We start from the raw sequence: 16565 nt of genomic DNA on the forward strand, positions 1-16565 counted from the left end.
TCAGTGGTACATGCAAGGACCAGCTTCACAGAGGATCATGCGCAATTGTCAGAAAGGGAAGGAGGTCTCTAATTCAGTTCACCAGTTTTCTCAAACCAAATAGAAACTGTATTAGAATTGTGAGGTGACCACAGGTGCATCATCCACACAGAGGAATTGTGTGCAAAATTCCTAGGCAAAAAATATGGTAGGTCAGCTACTTTTCAGCCTTCCTTTTTAATGACTAAATGTGCCAAATAAACAGGGCATAAAACTCCTGCATGGGCATGCCCCATTAGCAAGTTAGGCTTTTTATACAGGAGGCATTTATTGGTCTTTACATGACCTTGTGATCTTCCAATGCTACTCCTGTATCTACAGAGCAATTTTGGTAATTTTTTTAGAGCAGAGATAATACTGTATTCAATTGTTAAAGGCAAAAGAATCTGCTTTTGTATGTTTGTATATCTGCATTATTTTGCTATATCACAGTGCCACCTAGAGGTTACGGAGCAGGAAAGGAAATGCTGTTTGTATAGTGCTAAGATTTCAAATCTGCAATGAAACCAAAAGTAGGCACAGCTGATTAACAGTCTCATGTAGGAAAGCTCTGTGTCATAATGCCATTCCCTCTTCATTCATTTGCTATATAAAACCATTTTAAAAACTCTCAGAAAATGAAACTACACTAGAAAACAAATGAATGCAATAAAATCTGAAGAAAGTGAAGCTTCACTTCTTGATAACTGATAAGGAGCAGCAGCTGTATTTAATTTTATCTTGATGTGCTTCAGAACTCATATTCATATAGGCATTTAATGATCCAAACATAATGGTCCTATGCAGAATAATTATTTATATGAAGGAGCAAACCATGTGTTTTCCTTTAAGTTTTAAGCAATGTTTCAAGGGAAGGAGGGAATCTTGACTGATTCTAAGAGTAGATGTTGTAGCTCTTTGGGATATACTGATAATAGATATTAAGTACAATATCTAGACTACAGGACCCTTTACTCATTTTTAACCAATTATTTGCTTCTCGTGTCCTTGCAATATAGCCAATACAAGGAAAATAAGTAGAGTGCAAAGCAAACAATCAAATCATAGTGGTACAATGTTACACAAAACACAACAAAGAAAAGGAAATAAAGAGTTTTGTAACCAATATGCTTTAAAACAAGACACTCAGAAGGCAAATTAAAAGCTTCTCTTTGCTGGTCAGAAACATCTGTGTGATCAGAAACAGGCTGGTTTTCATGCTCTTCACTATTCCATTTTTCTTCCATTAGTAAGCCTTCAGATTCTAATCTTGTCTTTTCTCTTTCTTCAGTAGGCTCACTAATTAAAATGGTTGGCCCTAGTAGCTTTCCTTGTTCAAACTCTGGTTGATGGGGAACCTGATCAATGCTTCTTTCTCCTTTTTCACTAGAAGGGAGTTCATCCTCTGAAGAAGTACTTGAAATAACATGACCTGTATCATTCATTGCACTGAAGTTGCATCTTGATTCAGCTACAATTTCACCTGACATATCCATGAATGGATGCAATGCTTCCCTTCCCTCACTGGTATTAGCTCCCATGGAGTCTTCACAAAATGTTAAAGAAGAATGTTCAGGAAATCTTTTTAGATCAGAAGGAGAATTTTTGTTCTCAGTTTTAGCAGCTACATGGGGAGATTTCCAGGTGCTTCCCTCTTCAGCCTCTTCGTTGTACAGACCTTGCAAAAGATGCTGTGAACCTTTCAGAGATGTTTCCAAATATAAATCCTGCTCAGAAGCAGCTTTTCCTTCTGTAGAAGTCCATAATATTTCACCCAATGGTGAATCATTTCCAGTGTTATGTTCTGCTCTAGCAAGCATTTCACTTGTATTGCATACTGAAATCATTTCTCCTTGCATCGTTTCATGTACTCGTGCTTTACAAATATCTAAAACTGATTCCTTTTCAAATTTGGTGTCATATAATACACCCACTGTATTGCATTGACAAAGAGGATAATGTGAACCATCATTTCTCCCTTCATGTATATCAAACACTGTTTCTTTTTCCTCTGTGGGCCTGTCACTTAGTGCAGTCTCTTGAGGTAGCTTAACAATTACTGCTTTTTCACCAGCAGATATTTTTTCTGGAGTACTTTCTGATGTCATTTTAATTATATAAGCGGCTGTAACTGCCTCTGCTTCCCCTGTACTATCATGCTTAGCTACTGCAGATTCTTCATCTCTCCCTGGGTCTTGGCAGGTAAACAATTCATCTGCGGGAGTTACATTCAGACATATTGTATTATCTCTAATTCCCCACATGGTTTCGTCACCTGATCGTTCTTTCATCTGTGTTCTTTTATTTTTTTCACTTTCTCTTTCTGCCAGTTGACTTTCTGAGGCACTCCAACTTTGATTTTCCCTCATGACCTGACTGCTCTGATCATCAGTAATAATTCTGTCAGTTTCACTTTGGCATGGCTCTGACTCCAAAATATTTCTGTTTCCTGGGCCATAGCTCTGATTGTACTTCCTTTCGTCTAAATTCCCACTAGTATCAAATACCTCCTCTAGATTTATGGATGCAGAATGTATAGAGCTCCTTTCGTCAGCAGGTGTTATAGAACACCTGCCTGTATTCTGAATTGCTTCTTGATATCTACTTTCTGTTCTCTTCAAATCTAGACTTAATTCACCTACAACTGGACCTTTGCTTTCTTCAATGTTACTAGTTTTGCTTGAGCTTCCTCTCTCTTGTAGATGTGGTAACTCTGTTGATTGATGAATTTTCTCATCCTTTTTTTCATCTACCACACTGAAAATAGTCACTTCTGCTTCTTGGGGTAACTCAAGTACTGTACTGGCTTCATCCTTGTCTAGTGTAATGTGTTTTTCATGCCCGTGGGTGGAGTAGACTTGCTTCTCTTCTGGAGATGATTCTAAAAGGCTTAACATAATTTCTTTCCCTTTATCAACATTATACTCAGTCTTAAATTTTTCTTTTACAGTATCATCTTCTTCAGGAGAACATCTGAAAGAACTTACTGTGACACCAACATCAGGTAAGGTGTTTGTATTTAACATTCTTTTTACATGTTCCTGATTTTCACTCTCCCCTTTAGATTCATTTCCTACAGTGCTTTCTAAAATGGACTCATGAATTTGGCAAGATGGTTCCTGCATACATCTTCCCTGAACAGGCTCAGCAACGTCATCCATACCTTCCAGTAATTTTCCTCTTAACTGGATTTCTTCTTCTCCATGCTCTAAGGGAACTCTTTGGGGCCTTGTCTTCCAAACCTTTTTGCAGTCATCATCATCCACATTGATGAACAAACTTTCCATTGTTTTACTTTCTGGAGCATTCTGGGGTTCATCTTTTTGAACATTTGCAGAAAACATTCCATTATTGCTTGAGATAACCTCTGCAATATAGATAGTCTCATTTTTTTCTGTTCCAGGCCAGTACTCTGGTGATAAAGGTGTTTCAATTGTGTTAAAAAACTCTGAAGACTGTGTGCTATTTTTTACAGAGTCCACTGCAATAACTTTTTCTGAGGATGACTGACTATTATCAGCTCCTACGGAAGAGAGCAGTTCACTCTTACTGTGCAGTTCTTTGTCTTGCAAAGCATGTTCAGATGAAGAGCTTAGAGGCAGAGGTTGCCTAAGCAGGCCAGAGTCTAGCTTGTCCCCAAATTCTTGTGGATCATTTGGAAATCTAACCGGCTCAGCTGTGTATAAACTCCTTTCATCCCTGGAAGAACCTCCAGTTCTACTGAAGTGATGACTTAGCTGAAACAACAGAATCACAAAGAATGGTCAGATTATTTGTTTGTGTGTGTACATGCATTTATCTATGAGGGAGGATTTAACTACAGAAAGTTTTGTTTTTCGTAAAAAAGATTTTAGGAAAACACTTTTCCAAACCATCTCCAAAATTTATGTTGCTTAAAAAAAGAAGGAAGTTTCATAAAGGGCATTAGAAGTATGCATAAAAAGCAAGAAAAAATACCATTTATTCCTCCATCTTTCTCATATCCCCCAACCACATAGCACCCTCTTTATTCATGGGCTCAGTCCATTTCATACAAACGAATCCTAAAGAGAATAGTCTCTACAAGGGGAGCTAATTCATTCACAGGGCACATTCCATTCGAGGCATGTTTTATTTTAAAGTGAGTGCATTGACACAGTACATCAAAGCTATAGAATGTACGGCATTGTCCAGTAAAATAAAGACACATTTGCACACTGACAAATACTATAAGGATTATCTTTGCTTCATTCCTCTCAGGACCTTTTATAGGCTCCAGATCGGAATGTTTCAGAGTCTCTTAGAAAGTGCAAAGTGTGTTAGCAAAGCCAAGGCCGGAAATGAATAAGTTTCTTCCTTCTCTCCCAAATATTTAATTATATCCTTCAACTGCATTTGCTTGTCATGGCATTCTTGCCTTGCTTTCGAATACTGAGACTGATGGTTCCATACCAATCAATTAGAGGATAGCTTCTTGGGCACCTCTTACTACTTGCTGCAGATACCCCCATTACAGTGTCTCTTATTAATATGTTTTCTGCAAAGCCCCTGAAAACTATTAATAGTAAAACGTCACTCAAAGAAAAGTGAAGGAACTAATGTTTCTGCAAATTCTGTTTTAATGACCCTCTGCCAACTGGTGCTCAAATGTATCTGAGCTCTTCAGTGATGCCAACTGTCAGGAATTAAAACTGAGATGCCTGTTTTTTCCCCCTCTTTCTCCCTCCTCATAACTGACATTTGCATGATCTCAATAATTATATGCAAATCTTACGATTTCCCCCTTCTTCTCACATAAGGCTCATGTTACTTGTCAACTGCCGAGCTGTCTTGTGAGCCATTGCCTATGGGTTTCAAAGATTTGGTTGAATTTCCATTTATTATAGCCCTCCATTGTTTAATTCATTACATAGCACATAAGGTAAATTAAAAACTGAATGACACACATATATACAATTCTCATTTATTGTACAGATGACCACTTTGATTTTTAAAAACTATTAAATTTGAATCTACTAATATTGAGGGACACTGAATGTTTCCTGCACTTTTTATAGCATCTTCTTGCTCACCCTTTCTTAACAATAATACTGAGAGATGCTGATTATTCAGGTAGTGAAAGCTTCCTCAATGGGTGACAACTTTGAACTTTCCTAAAGTTAAAGCTAGGGAGGTTTTGTGAATCTGTGTAAAAGAACCCATTCTGTTTCTCACTATCCAAAAGTGCATTTTGGTGCTCATGTTAGACATATATCCCCTCCTATGTCCACAACTTCCATGTATCTACAAGTAAGGAGCATTATACTCTGTAATTATTTATGTACTATGTACACAAATGTACGAGCTCCAAGTAACTGCTGTGTCTTCCCATGAAATGCAAGGTAACCCCTTTTTGTAAAATGCACACAGAATAGATACTCACCATAGAGGGCATTTAGGCTAAAATTAATATTCATAGTAGTAATATATAAATAAGCCCATAAGCACTTAAATTTCCAGAGAGTAAGCCCTGTTACTCTGGCTCTGTTCTCTGTAGTTTATCCTCTAGCAGCCCAGCAAAATGTCCTTTCTATGGCACCTACCTTCTGGAATGCTCTCCCCCTGTTGTTTAGAAAGCACCAGCAGTTGTATGCCTATTAAATAGATGTAGATTTTCTTCAACATTTGCCAATCACTAAATACTGGATACTATTGCCTCGGATTTTAAATATTTTGCCTAGGTAGTCAATACAATGTTGATCTTATTTGTGAATGAACCATTTTGAGATCATGGATAGCAAACAGATATAAATATTTTAAATAAATAAATACATGCCTTATCCTTTATATTGATTGGGACATGCTGGGACGTATAGGCCTTTTCTTGACTAAACTTGGATATGATTGTACCCAAAACTGATTTGTAAAGTCTTTGTGGATTGCTAAGTGATGGAAATGTATGTTTTACACCTGGCAGGTAATATTCATGGTCCATATCCAAAGGAAAACATTTAGCTTAAAGAGGATCATAAGATTCTACCTGCCATTGTTGTTCTTTAGACCCCAAACTGCTGGACAGGGAGAAAAGAGGAAGTTCTCATAACTAATTAATGAAGTAGAATAGTGGTGCATGGTAAAAGTCACCTAACTCAGTGGCCACATTGTACAATAATTAATGTCTCACATAATTTTTGTTGCTCTTTGATGAGCTTACAAGCAGCCATCACAGGGCAAACAGTTATCCCAGTCATAAGGCACCCTAAATGTAGAACAAATACAAAAACTGAACAAAAATATGTATACATAAGTGAATACTGATCACAGAGACCAGAAAGACAGGACTTTGAAATATTATTCTTCTAAGGTTTTCAAATTGTCACTTATTGCCTGTGATAAAACAAAAGAAAGAAAAGAGATAAGTTATTAAATTAATGATTTTAAATTAGACTGAATCAAAGTGTCTTACGCATTGTGCTAGGGATGCTATTAAAACTCTGATGTTGGTGTAGCATTGCCAGATTACTTAGCATACCTACCAGCAATACTGAGTTAGGAAAGATCTTACTCTCTTTGGGGAATAAACGTGTTATATCATCTAACAGTTTATATAAATACAAGACACTTACCAGCAGCTCTAATTCTTTTTCATTTTCATTATCATCTTCATTATGTCCCACATTTTTAGCATCTACCTTTTCTTTCCTTTGTTCAGTTTCATTATCATCCACATGTGAATAAAGGATTTGGGGAATGTCTGACCCTGAAGAGTTAACAAAAATTCTTGAATAATATTCAGCAGGATGTTTTGTTACTTTTTTTTAATTAACATGTGCAGCAAGGAAGAACTAATTGAATAGGTTTTATACCTGAAGTCCTTGAAGTATTCCATATGTCTTCATCAGCCATTGCCAATATTTCTTCTTTGCTGTGAAATGAGAAAGGAAACTTAGTGATATTCTCTACATTCTTACTTTGGAATTATTTAGCTGTAAACCTAATGACATAAAAGTTAATGAGGCAAAATAAGCCATTAGAAATTTTGTATAAACATAACTTTAAATATCGGTTTTCTTGTGAAGCTCGAAGTATTATAATGTGAAGCCACCTTAGGAAGTTGCGGGCAGTTGCCAGGAGTAGTTTAACCTTCTCCATAGCCCTTTCCAATAAGTATCAATTGATCAATCAATCAATCAACTGCATTCTTATTCTGCCCAATAGCTGAAGCTCTTTGGGCAGATCAGTGATTTAAAATGTTTTAAAACATAGAATACAGTATGAAAAAATTAAATAGTTAAAACAGCACTATAAAATAAATGTGAAAACTAGCAGCAGTACAAAGATTTAAAATACAATACAGAATTTAAAACAGTGTGAAACTAAAATTCCTAGGAGTATTTAGGCTAGGCTGAAGGCAGGGTGCCAGGGTATGATAATGTCAGTGAAATAAACAACTATCCCTTGCCATTTATTGCTTCTTTGGCCTTTATCCATGATGGTGTATTGCACAGGGAAAATTCATTCCCAACAAGAAAAAAGTGTAGAATATAACAGAGGAAACCCATGTGACTCCACAAAAGTTAAGAGACAATCTGAAAGCAAAAAAGGGCACATACAGGAGGTGGAAGGAAGGCCAGGCCACAAAGGAAGAATATAAAAAGTTAGCAGGCAATTGCAGGGATGATGTCAGGAAGACTAAAGCAGGAAATGAAATGAGACTTGCAAGGGATACTAAAAGCAACAAGAAAGCCTTCTTCAAATATATCCATAACAAAAGACAGAATGAAAGAAAAGGGATTCAGCTACTCAGAGTGGATGGCAAATCAATAACAAACAAGGAAATGGCAGAGGTGCTCAACTACTACTTTGCTTCAGTATGCTTCCACAAGGCCTACAACTTACCTACCTACCTACCTACTGACGGGGAAGTACAAGCTGAAAGTGGGGGATGGAAGACCAAGATTGACAGACAAGAGGTCAAAAAACATCTAGATCAGCTAGATGAGTTCAAATCTAAGGGCCCAGCAAGCTCCATTCTAGAGTCATAAAATAGCTAATGGAAGAACTTTCAGAACCACTGTTTATTGTTTTCGAGAAGCCTTGGGAAACAGGGGAAGTGCAGGAGAACTGGAGAAGGGCTGATGATGTCCCCATCTTAAAGAAAGGGAGGGAAAAGATGAACCTGAGAACTATAGATCACTCAGTCAGACATCAATCCCTGAAAAAAAAATTAAAAATCAGTCTGTAAGTACTTTGAAGTACACAGTGATTGTCAGAAGCCAACACAGATTTCTCAGGAATAAATCCTTCCAGATTAATATAATCAATTTTTTTACTGGATAACCTCCCAAATGGACTGCGGAAATACTGTGGACATAAGCTATCTTGACTTTAGCAAAGGTTTCAGCATAGTGCCCCATGACATCCTGATAAGCAATCTAACAAAAAGTGGACTACATAAAACAACTGTTAGGTGTATCCACAACTGGCTACAAAATTGGACTTAAAGATTGCTCATCAATGGTACCTTCTCAAACTGGAGAGAGGTAATAAGTGAGGAGCCACAGGATTCAGTCATGGGCTCAGTGCTCTTCAACATCTTTATTAATGGGGAACAATAGTCAGATTTGCAGATGACACAAAACCGGGTGGAATAGCCAACACCCTGGAAGACAGAAAGAAGATCCAGGGTGATCTAGGTAAGCTGGAATACTGGGCTGAAAGCAACAGAATGGAATTCAATAGGAACAAATGTCAAGTAATCCACCTAGGAAAAAAGAAACCAAATGCATTGATACAAGATGGGGAATACTTGGCTCAGCAGTACTGCAAAAAAAGAAAGACCTTGGAGTAGTTGTGGACAACAAGCTAAATATGAGCCAACAATTCAGTGTAGCCACCAAAAGGGCAAATGCTATTTTGAGATGTAGTAATAAAAGTATCACTTCCAAATTACAAGAAGTGCTAGTTCCCCTATACCTGGCACCAGTCAGACCTTATCTACATTATTGTGTCCAGTTCTGGACACAAAAGTTTAAGAAAGATAGAGAAAAATTGGAAAGGGTTCAGTGGAGGGCAACAAAGATGATCCAAGGTCTGGAAAGAAAGCTTCATGAGGAGAGTCTGAGAGAACTGGGCATGTTCAGCCTTGAGAAGAGAAGACTGAGGGGGGATATGATAGCACTCTACAAATACCTGAAAGGCTGTCATGGAGAGAAAGGACAAACTCTCTTCTTACTCATTCCAGAGTATAGGATGTGGACCAATCAACTCAAGTTGCAACAAACCAGATTCAGGCTAGATATAAGAGGAAAAAATTCCTAACTGTCAGAGCAGTATGACAGTGGAACCAGTCGCCTACTGAGGTCATAGGCTCTCAGAGGCACTCTAGAGGCATTCAACATAAAACGGGAAAGACATATGAGTTGGATGGTGTAACTTGATGTCCTGCACCAGTAGGGGGTTGGACCTGATGGCTTTTTTGGCTTCTTCCCCCTCTACTATTCTATGATTCTATGAATTCTGTTTGCCAAACCTGACAAAGACAAGAGAGAAAAAAAATACTTTGTGCATGTAAGCATATAGCTGACTTATAGCACTGCCATGGCTTCAAGAATAAAATGAAATTTGCTTCTGCTGTCCCTATACTAACCACAACTCCTAGATCAGAAGTCTGCATGGAACCTCCCATGCCACTTTGAATCCATGGTAAGGAAAGGAGACCTAAAGACTGCACTTTCTGTAGAAAGAAGCCTTCAGACTTTCAGGTTTCTGGGTATCTGATGTCCTGCTTGGTTTCTTCCGGCAGGGCAGTAGGACCAATGGAGACATTTATCACCTTTCCATCCTTCTCTTGTTGACCACTAGATGGGCTTCTGAACCCTTCATGCTACTAGCAGGGGGAGGCTGAAGTTAGAGAAGCCACAGTATGCCTCACAATCCACCCTCTCCCCTCCCTGTCCAATGGAATATACCATTTTTGCTACATCTAAGGTTGCCTGTGTGACCTCAGGAAGCAGCTAGCCTGGTGCTTTCTACAGTAACTGCAAAGGAGCAAGAAAGGAAGACTGGAAATAAGCATCCACCTCTTAAGGTCACAGCAGTGTGTGGAGTTCAGGAAGAGAACTCCCAAAGTCCTACGATGTCTGGGACAGTCTTCTGTGGCTCGTTCCATCAATTTAGTATGTATAGTGCCACTGAAGAAAAGAGTATAAAGTTATAGCAGCATATGCATAAAATTATATTATTGTACCATATTCTGTATTAAGTCTGAGCATATTTAAACCATAGTAGAGGTGGAAGCGGCCAAAACTGACAGGCTGGACAGGAATGCAATAGCACCCTCTTAAATTTCATTCCTGCCTATGTTACTGACTATTTTTAAATAAAGAGAAGGATACTGAATACCTAATATCGATAGTTGAAGGGTTTATCAAGAACATTTTTCAAACACACACAGAATTGTTTTCTCCACCCAACCAAGATTAAATAATTTAGATTGTAAACTATTTGGAGCAGGAGGCAGTTCATTTTGTTAATCCGAAAAAGCCCCATTATGCGTTGTATCATAGCAACATAACATTAACAGCATTTACAGTAACAATAGCAGCATTTGTCACAGAATAATATCAGAAAGGCAATTTGCAATAATTATTTAATATAAAGTATAATTTGCTTATTCCACTCCCTGTAGCCTATATCTTTTCTTATTCTAAGCACCATAGTGATGTGGAAGGCTTAGATACTAATATCAATACATAGATTGCAGTTCGCTGTGAACCAAATAGGGATGTGCAAGAATTTCATTTCTGTTGCAGACCATGTGAACACGTCCTGTTCACCTTCCCAAACATTAAAAGATACACACTTTCTCTAAAGAAATGTTTGTACATTCATAAAATTGTAATTTCATTTAAAAGAGTCATTTTAATGTGCACTTCAAAATGTGCATTTAAAAAATTGCGTCATTGCACTTTAGGGTGAAATCCAGTGCCTCCACCCATTGTGCACCTAAACTTCTGGACTCAAAAGATTACCTGCATGCAATTACTGGAGCAAGGCATGGCAGCACTGCAACTCACCCCTTGCATTTTATATTGACAGCCATATTTAGCCACCATAAAGCACCAGGGAATGCTGGGGACAATAGATGGCAAAAGAAGGGGATGGCAGAGGATGAGGTGGCTAGATGGAGTCACTGAAGCAGTTGGTGTGAGCTTAAGTGGACTCTGGGGGATGGTGGAGGACAGGAAGGCCTGGAGGAATATTGTCCATGGGGGGGACATAACTTCGCGACTAACAACAACAACAAAGCACCAGGGAGAAGAGGGGAAGGGAAGGAAGCTGTTTTGCCAATAGGAATTTGTGTATGGAGATGACCTGAGCTCTTCCCCTTTCTACCCCTGGCATGCCCTTTTACTCTTCTCCAAGGTGCATTTGCACTCTCAGTGAGAGATCCAACAAAGCTGGTGCTGGGAAGCTAAAAATCCTATGTCAATATTGAAAGGCTATAGAATTGCTGCCTTAGTTAATGGGGGAAATTACACACTATTGAAAAATATGCAGAGAAGCATGTACTTTTCCATTTTTCAAAAAGCTGAACCAACTTCAAAGATTAAAAAAAAAGCAAGCTCAAATGATCTTTGAAGTGATTTGCAAGAATTTAGGCAAGCTCAAAAATCAGTGTCTCCCCTCCCTAGTGCCATGTGCTTCTTTTCATAGAGATGGCTGGATGTACTTTACTTTATATTGCTTTATGGAGTGCTATTGTCTATTTTCATTGTTTCTATCTTTGTTAAGCTGTTCTGAGTGTTCTGAATGCAACTTTAGAAAGGGAAAATATAAATTCTAATATAAATGAATAAAAATAGAGTCTTTGTCTTTTTGCTATTGTAGCACCAATCACCTCTTATGCTACCCAGTGGCAATGGTGTTCCAAAATATCACGGAGGAAGCCTTATACTGAGTCAGACCATTGGTCTGTCCAGCATTTGACAAGCAGTGGTTCTCCAAGGTTTCAAGCAGGATTCTTTCCAGGATTGGACCTGGAAATTTCTGCAAGCAAAGCATGTATTCTGCCACTAAACTGTTCTGCCACATTAAACTAACTTAAATCACTGCCTATTAGGAGCTACTGACTGTGTGCACTTTACTGGTTCCTTTTATCTTCTTGGTATACACCCTAATCTGAAATCACAGGCAGATTAACTGGACTTTTTTGCACATGAAAAGAACCCTAGTTTAAACTGAACAATCTTAAGCTCCATTCTTATACTACAGTTTTCTAATTCTATCTTCTTCTGTCCTCCCAGTCAGGAACAGTCCAGAATTTTGTGAATGAGTCTAATTGAAATTAAGCCCCATTCATTTCAATGGATCAGCTAGAGAAGAGGGCTGATTCATTGTGACCTGTCTATTTTTTCATATCTTTTGGCCCATTTTGAAGGAGATACGTGTTACCATTAGGGAACATTCTAGTGTTATAATGAGTTATACATCTTTCCATTTGATTCAAACATCTTGAAGGCAAACTGATATAATTATCTAAATAATAATTCAGCAGCAACTTACTAAATTTAGATTTGGCTACAGCAATATTCATGACCTGTCACCACTATTTTATTTATAATCTAGCTTGTACTACTTTCAATGTCCCCATATCTTATTCACAATGGAACAGTAATTTTGAACAAATATTGTACTTGGGGCCCAGTTATTTAACAAACTCCCTGCAATAAAAAAAACACAGATAAGGGTTTCAATGTAGTGAAATAGGAACCCATGAAAAGAACTTTATTTCCATTTCCCAGCCACATGGAAATTTCAGCTTCCCACTAGAAATCCATTGTCCACTTGACATGTCAGCTGGTTCCAGTTATGTCTATTCCTTCAATACAATATGAATTCTTCACTTCGATCAGCCCCCTGATTGCATATGCACTATTTTTGTTCAAGAAGATTGTACAGTTGATTGCTATTGCAGAGAGAGTTAATCTTTTGCCTGTTTTCCTGCCCTCCATATCATCTTGCATTGCAGGCTTTTGGTCTTCAAGCCCACAAGCCTTCAAAGGTTATACCCCAGACTCTTGAAATCCTGCTTAGTAATTCTGATATACAGAAAAATTCTATTGGGGTAGATCAGCACTATTTAGGAGAAGAGTGCTCTGTAAGTCACTCAGAGGAAATCAACACCTGACTCTTACTCTGCTGCAGGGAATTCCGACTCCTCAGCAAAGGAATTAGAACTGACAACTTTCTCATGTTTCCTTTCAGGACCGGCAGCAGATGGAATCAACTATCTCAGGTAACAGGGAGGGCATAGAATGAAAGAGTCCTGTGTGCCATGCAGCCTTCCCTGTGTCCCCTTAAGCTAGCCTGCTGTGCTCAAGTACACTGCACTGTCCTATGAACAGTGTTGAAGTAAAACCAAACCACCACTCCTGTCAGCTTCTGCAGTTGGAAAGGGATGAGTGGGCTTCTTGCCCTTTACCTGAGGCAGCAAGATGACTTAGGCCAGCCCTGCCTCTCATGCCTATTGCCTATATTTCTTCCAAAGAGAAGGCAGTAGCAGTGGTGGCAGTGGCAGCTGAAGGCCATCCAACAGCACCAGAGCATGAAGTTCCAAGTCATGGAATTGACTGAAGCAAAGAATTAGGCCTGGGCACTCAGTAGGACTGTCTCACTATTTCAGGGTTCAGTTTGGTCAGACCTTTATTAAAACCATGCCCCTTGTTGCTGGGCATTATCCCTGTTTCCTGTCTCAGGGCTTGTCCATACTGAGTCACCTTTACCCAGTCTGACTCACTTGGAACTTGGATACCTATTACCTTTCCTGATCTCAAGCCAGAAATTCAACTAGGTCTATTTAGCACTCTGCAGGATTGCAACTTTTCTGGACACAAAACACCTGTATCTCCTTTCTTACATGCATATTTTTTCTAGATGTTGAGGATTTCAGAAAAAGAGATGGCTCATGATTAGAGGGTGTAAAATTATGAGAATACATTTAAGAAATTTGTAAGCACATGCAGTGTTCATCGCTGAAAGCACAGAAATGCAAATATATGGTTCAGAGTATATATGTGATTTTGGCATGGCCACTATCTTCAGAACTACTGAAAGCATAACATTTGATACATATTCTCTAGATACTTTTGTTGTGTGTATGTTACAGTGGCCACTTATGAATCACTGTGATGCCAAAAGAAGATACCAATTTAAATAAAATAAATTTAAATAAAATTTACATATGCTTAAATAGATTTGAATGTATAAATTATTATAATATAAATAATGTGTGTCCAGGCAACCTGTGTGCATTACTCAGTCTGCTCTTCAGCTACTATTGATAAGCCATTTTTCTTCTGCTAGCTATTTATCTTTAACCAGACTTGGACTGAACAGTTCTTTGACTAAAGGATGCCTTTAGTATAGACTGCAGTCCTCCCGCAGCCTTTCAAATAGAGGACTGCCTTCTGTAAAAGAGGACACATGATTGTTTTTGTGTATTTGTGAAGTTCAGTGACATTTCTAATTCCAATTACATACAAATCTAAGAAGCCATATGGAACTGAACAATAACTCCCAGGCTTATGCACTTTTAAACTTATTACATATAAATTGACAAGGTATTTTAAGCATTATTTAGACATAGTGGTATATCAGAAGATGCCTCTAGACTGATAAATTTGTGCATTGGCTTAGAGTGGTAGAACAGGTCTGAGAGATGAAGCAGTGAAAAAAATCTGTAGAAATAAATATGCTGGCTCTAAGTGAAAAGCAAGGCCTGCTATAGCACACAATGCAGAGATAGCAAATCACTAGTTCCCTCTTCCATTCAAACCCAAGGATTCTATTTCCAATTTCATTCATACATGTTATGTTTCCTTTCTATACCATTTATTTTAGAATTGTCCTACAACTTACAGAGTAACTGTGTTCTATTTAAACCATATATTTTACTTGGGCTTGTAGCAATCAAAAATGACTGACAGTACATCCCTATATTCATCTATCTGAGGATTCTCCCCACTGAATTCAGTAAGAGTTACTTCTGAGGACATGTGTATATGAATGCAGTCTGATATAGTTTTTAGATATATTACAGGTATATTTTATTTGCACAACTTCTGTTTTTGGAAGACATTCATTCATAGTGTCACCATAAGCCAGAGATGACTTGTTAGCACACAACAATTGCTAGAGCCATGCATGTGCCTAAATTATTGCCCTTCCCAAAAGTGTATCAGGAAGAATTAATGTTTAGCCTAAAACTATTTGCTTGTTTTATATCTCACAAATGGGACCTGTATGGAGTAGTCATATTGAGGGTTCCAACCAGCCAGCAAGCTCATAATACCCTTTTCCAGGAAACTCCAGTCCCCTTTTAAAAAAGATTTTCCCAAAACAGGAGTAAGCGTGCCATTACAATGAGCAAGTTCAATCCTTATTGGGCAGTTTTGAATGTCTCCTTGCTTTAGGATTTTTTTCCAAAGTCAGACCCTGGGATTTCTCCAGACTACTAGCATGCATACAACGAATGGTGCCATTTTGGCTACATGAGCATCTATACTCTGAGAATAATTTTGCTATCATTATGTTATTTTCTAATGCCAAGGAAATGTACAGAACACTCTGCTATGTTATGGATTTGAATTTCCTGGGTAAAGTACTTATTTTCCACTGGGCCATATTGATTGGTCAAGGTTAACATATCGCCAGGTCACTAATAGCAGCTAGAGGTATATTAAACCAGCCAACCTGTGCCTTCCAGACTGCAACACCCAGAATTACCAGTCAATGGCCCTGCTGGATGGGAATTCTAGGAGTTGTGGTCCAAACACCTCTAAAGGCCACCAGGTTGCAGAAGGCTGCATTAAAACTTAGATTGCCAAACATTTCATTTCACTGTTCTCTACCTTTTAATCTGAACTCCTAATTGCTTTGATTGATTTGTTTAAGGAGGTCAAAGAAATCTCCATTCTCATTTTCCAGGAAATAGAAATATCAGTGCTTGTGGAAATCGTGGATACAAGTTAGCAGCAAAGGTCAACATAATGTCAAATGTTGTGTTTGTCCTAAGGACCGGGGAGAAGCAGTGGACAACCAAACATTTGTGAAACTGTGATGCACTAATTCAAGAAGCAAAGTGTTTCAAGAAAAAGTCTATTCCTCAGCTTAGTTACTTCAAACCATTTTACTGCTGCTTTAGTGTATTTCCTTGAGAACATAATTCACTGAATTTATTGAGGATCATGTACAATTAGACATACATGGTGTTACACTGTCACACTCTGATTCCCCTCCCCAAACACATGCCCCTAGCATGAGATACAGTTTAAAACCTGCTTTCATATACAGCAGCTTTTTCATTTTTTACAATGCAGTCTTCATTAACAAGAGAAAACTCCAAATGTTAAAAAAAAAACACACACAGACTCACACAAAATATTTTTACCTGTAGTTCAGGTTTAAAAATAGGGCTTCATAGAACAGCTCAATGGATACTTTTGGCAAGTCTGCTGCAATCACTGCCTTTTCTTTAGAAGGGCTCTTTAATGCTACACCTCTCAAGGAAAATAAATTGCTTCATG

General features: G+C 38.2%; 1 protein-coding gene across 1 annotated transcript in view; it reads right to left on the reverse strand.

Annotated features, from left to right (window-relative positions):
* Positions 1 to 1007: 1007 nt before the first annotated feature.
* The window catches only part of PPP1R3A (protein phosphatase 1 regulatory subunit 3A), a 31985-nt gene continuing 16427 nt past the window's right edge, over positions 1008 to 16565 (reverse strand). The window contains exons 2-4 of the mRNA XM_044422925.1: positions 6843 to 6901; positions 6603 to 6736; positions 1008 to 3755 (exon numbers count right to left, since the gene is read on the reverse strand). Coding sequence (XP_044278860.1) covers positions 1008 to 3755; positions 6603 to 6736; positions 6843 to 6901 — 2941 coding nt within the window. The remainder of the gene's footprint in view (positions 3756 to 6602; positions 6737 to 6842; positions 6902 to 16565) is intronic.

This window comes from Varanus komodoensis, unplaced genomic scaffold, assembly GCF_004798865.1.
Source record: "Varanus komodoensis strain SLA01 unplaced genomic scaffold, ASM479886v1 scaffold13_1, whole genome shotgun sequence".
Classification (NCBI taxonomy): domain Eukaryota; kingdom Metazoa; phylum Chordata; class Lepidosauria; order Squamata; family Varanidae; genus Varanus; species Varanus komodoensis.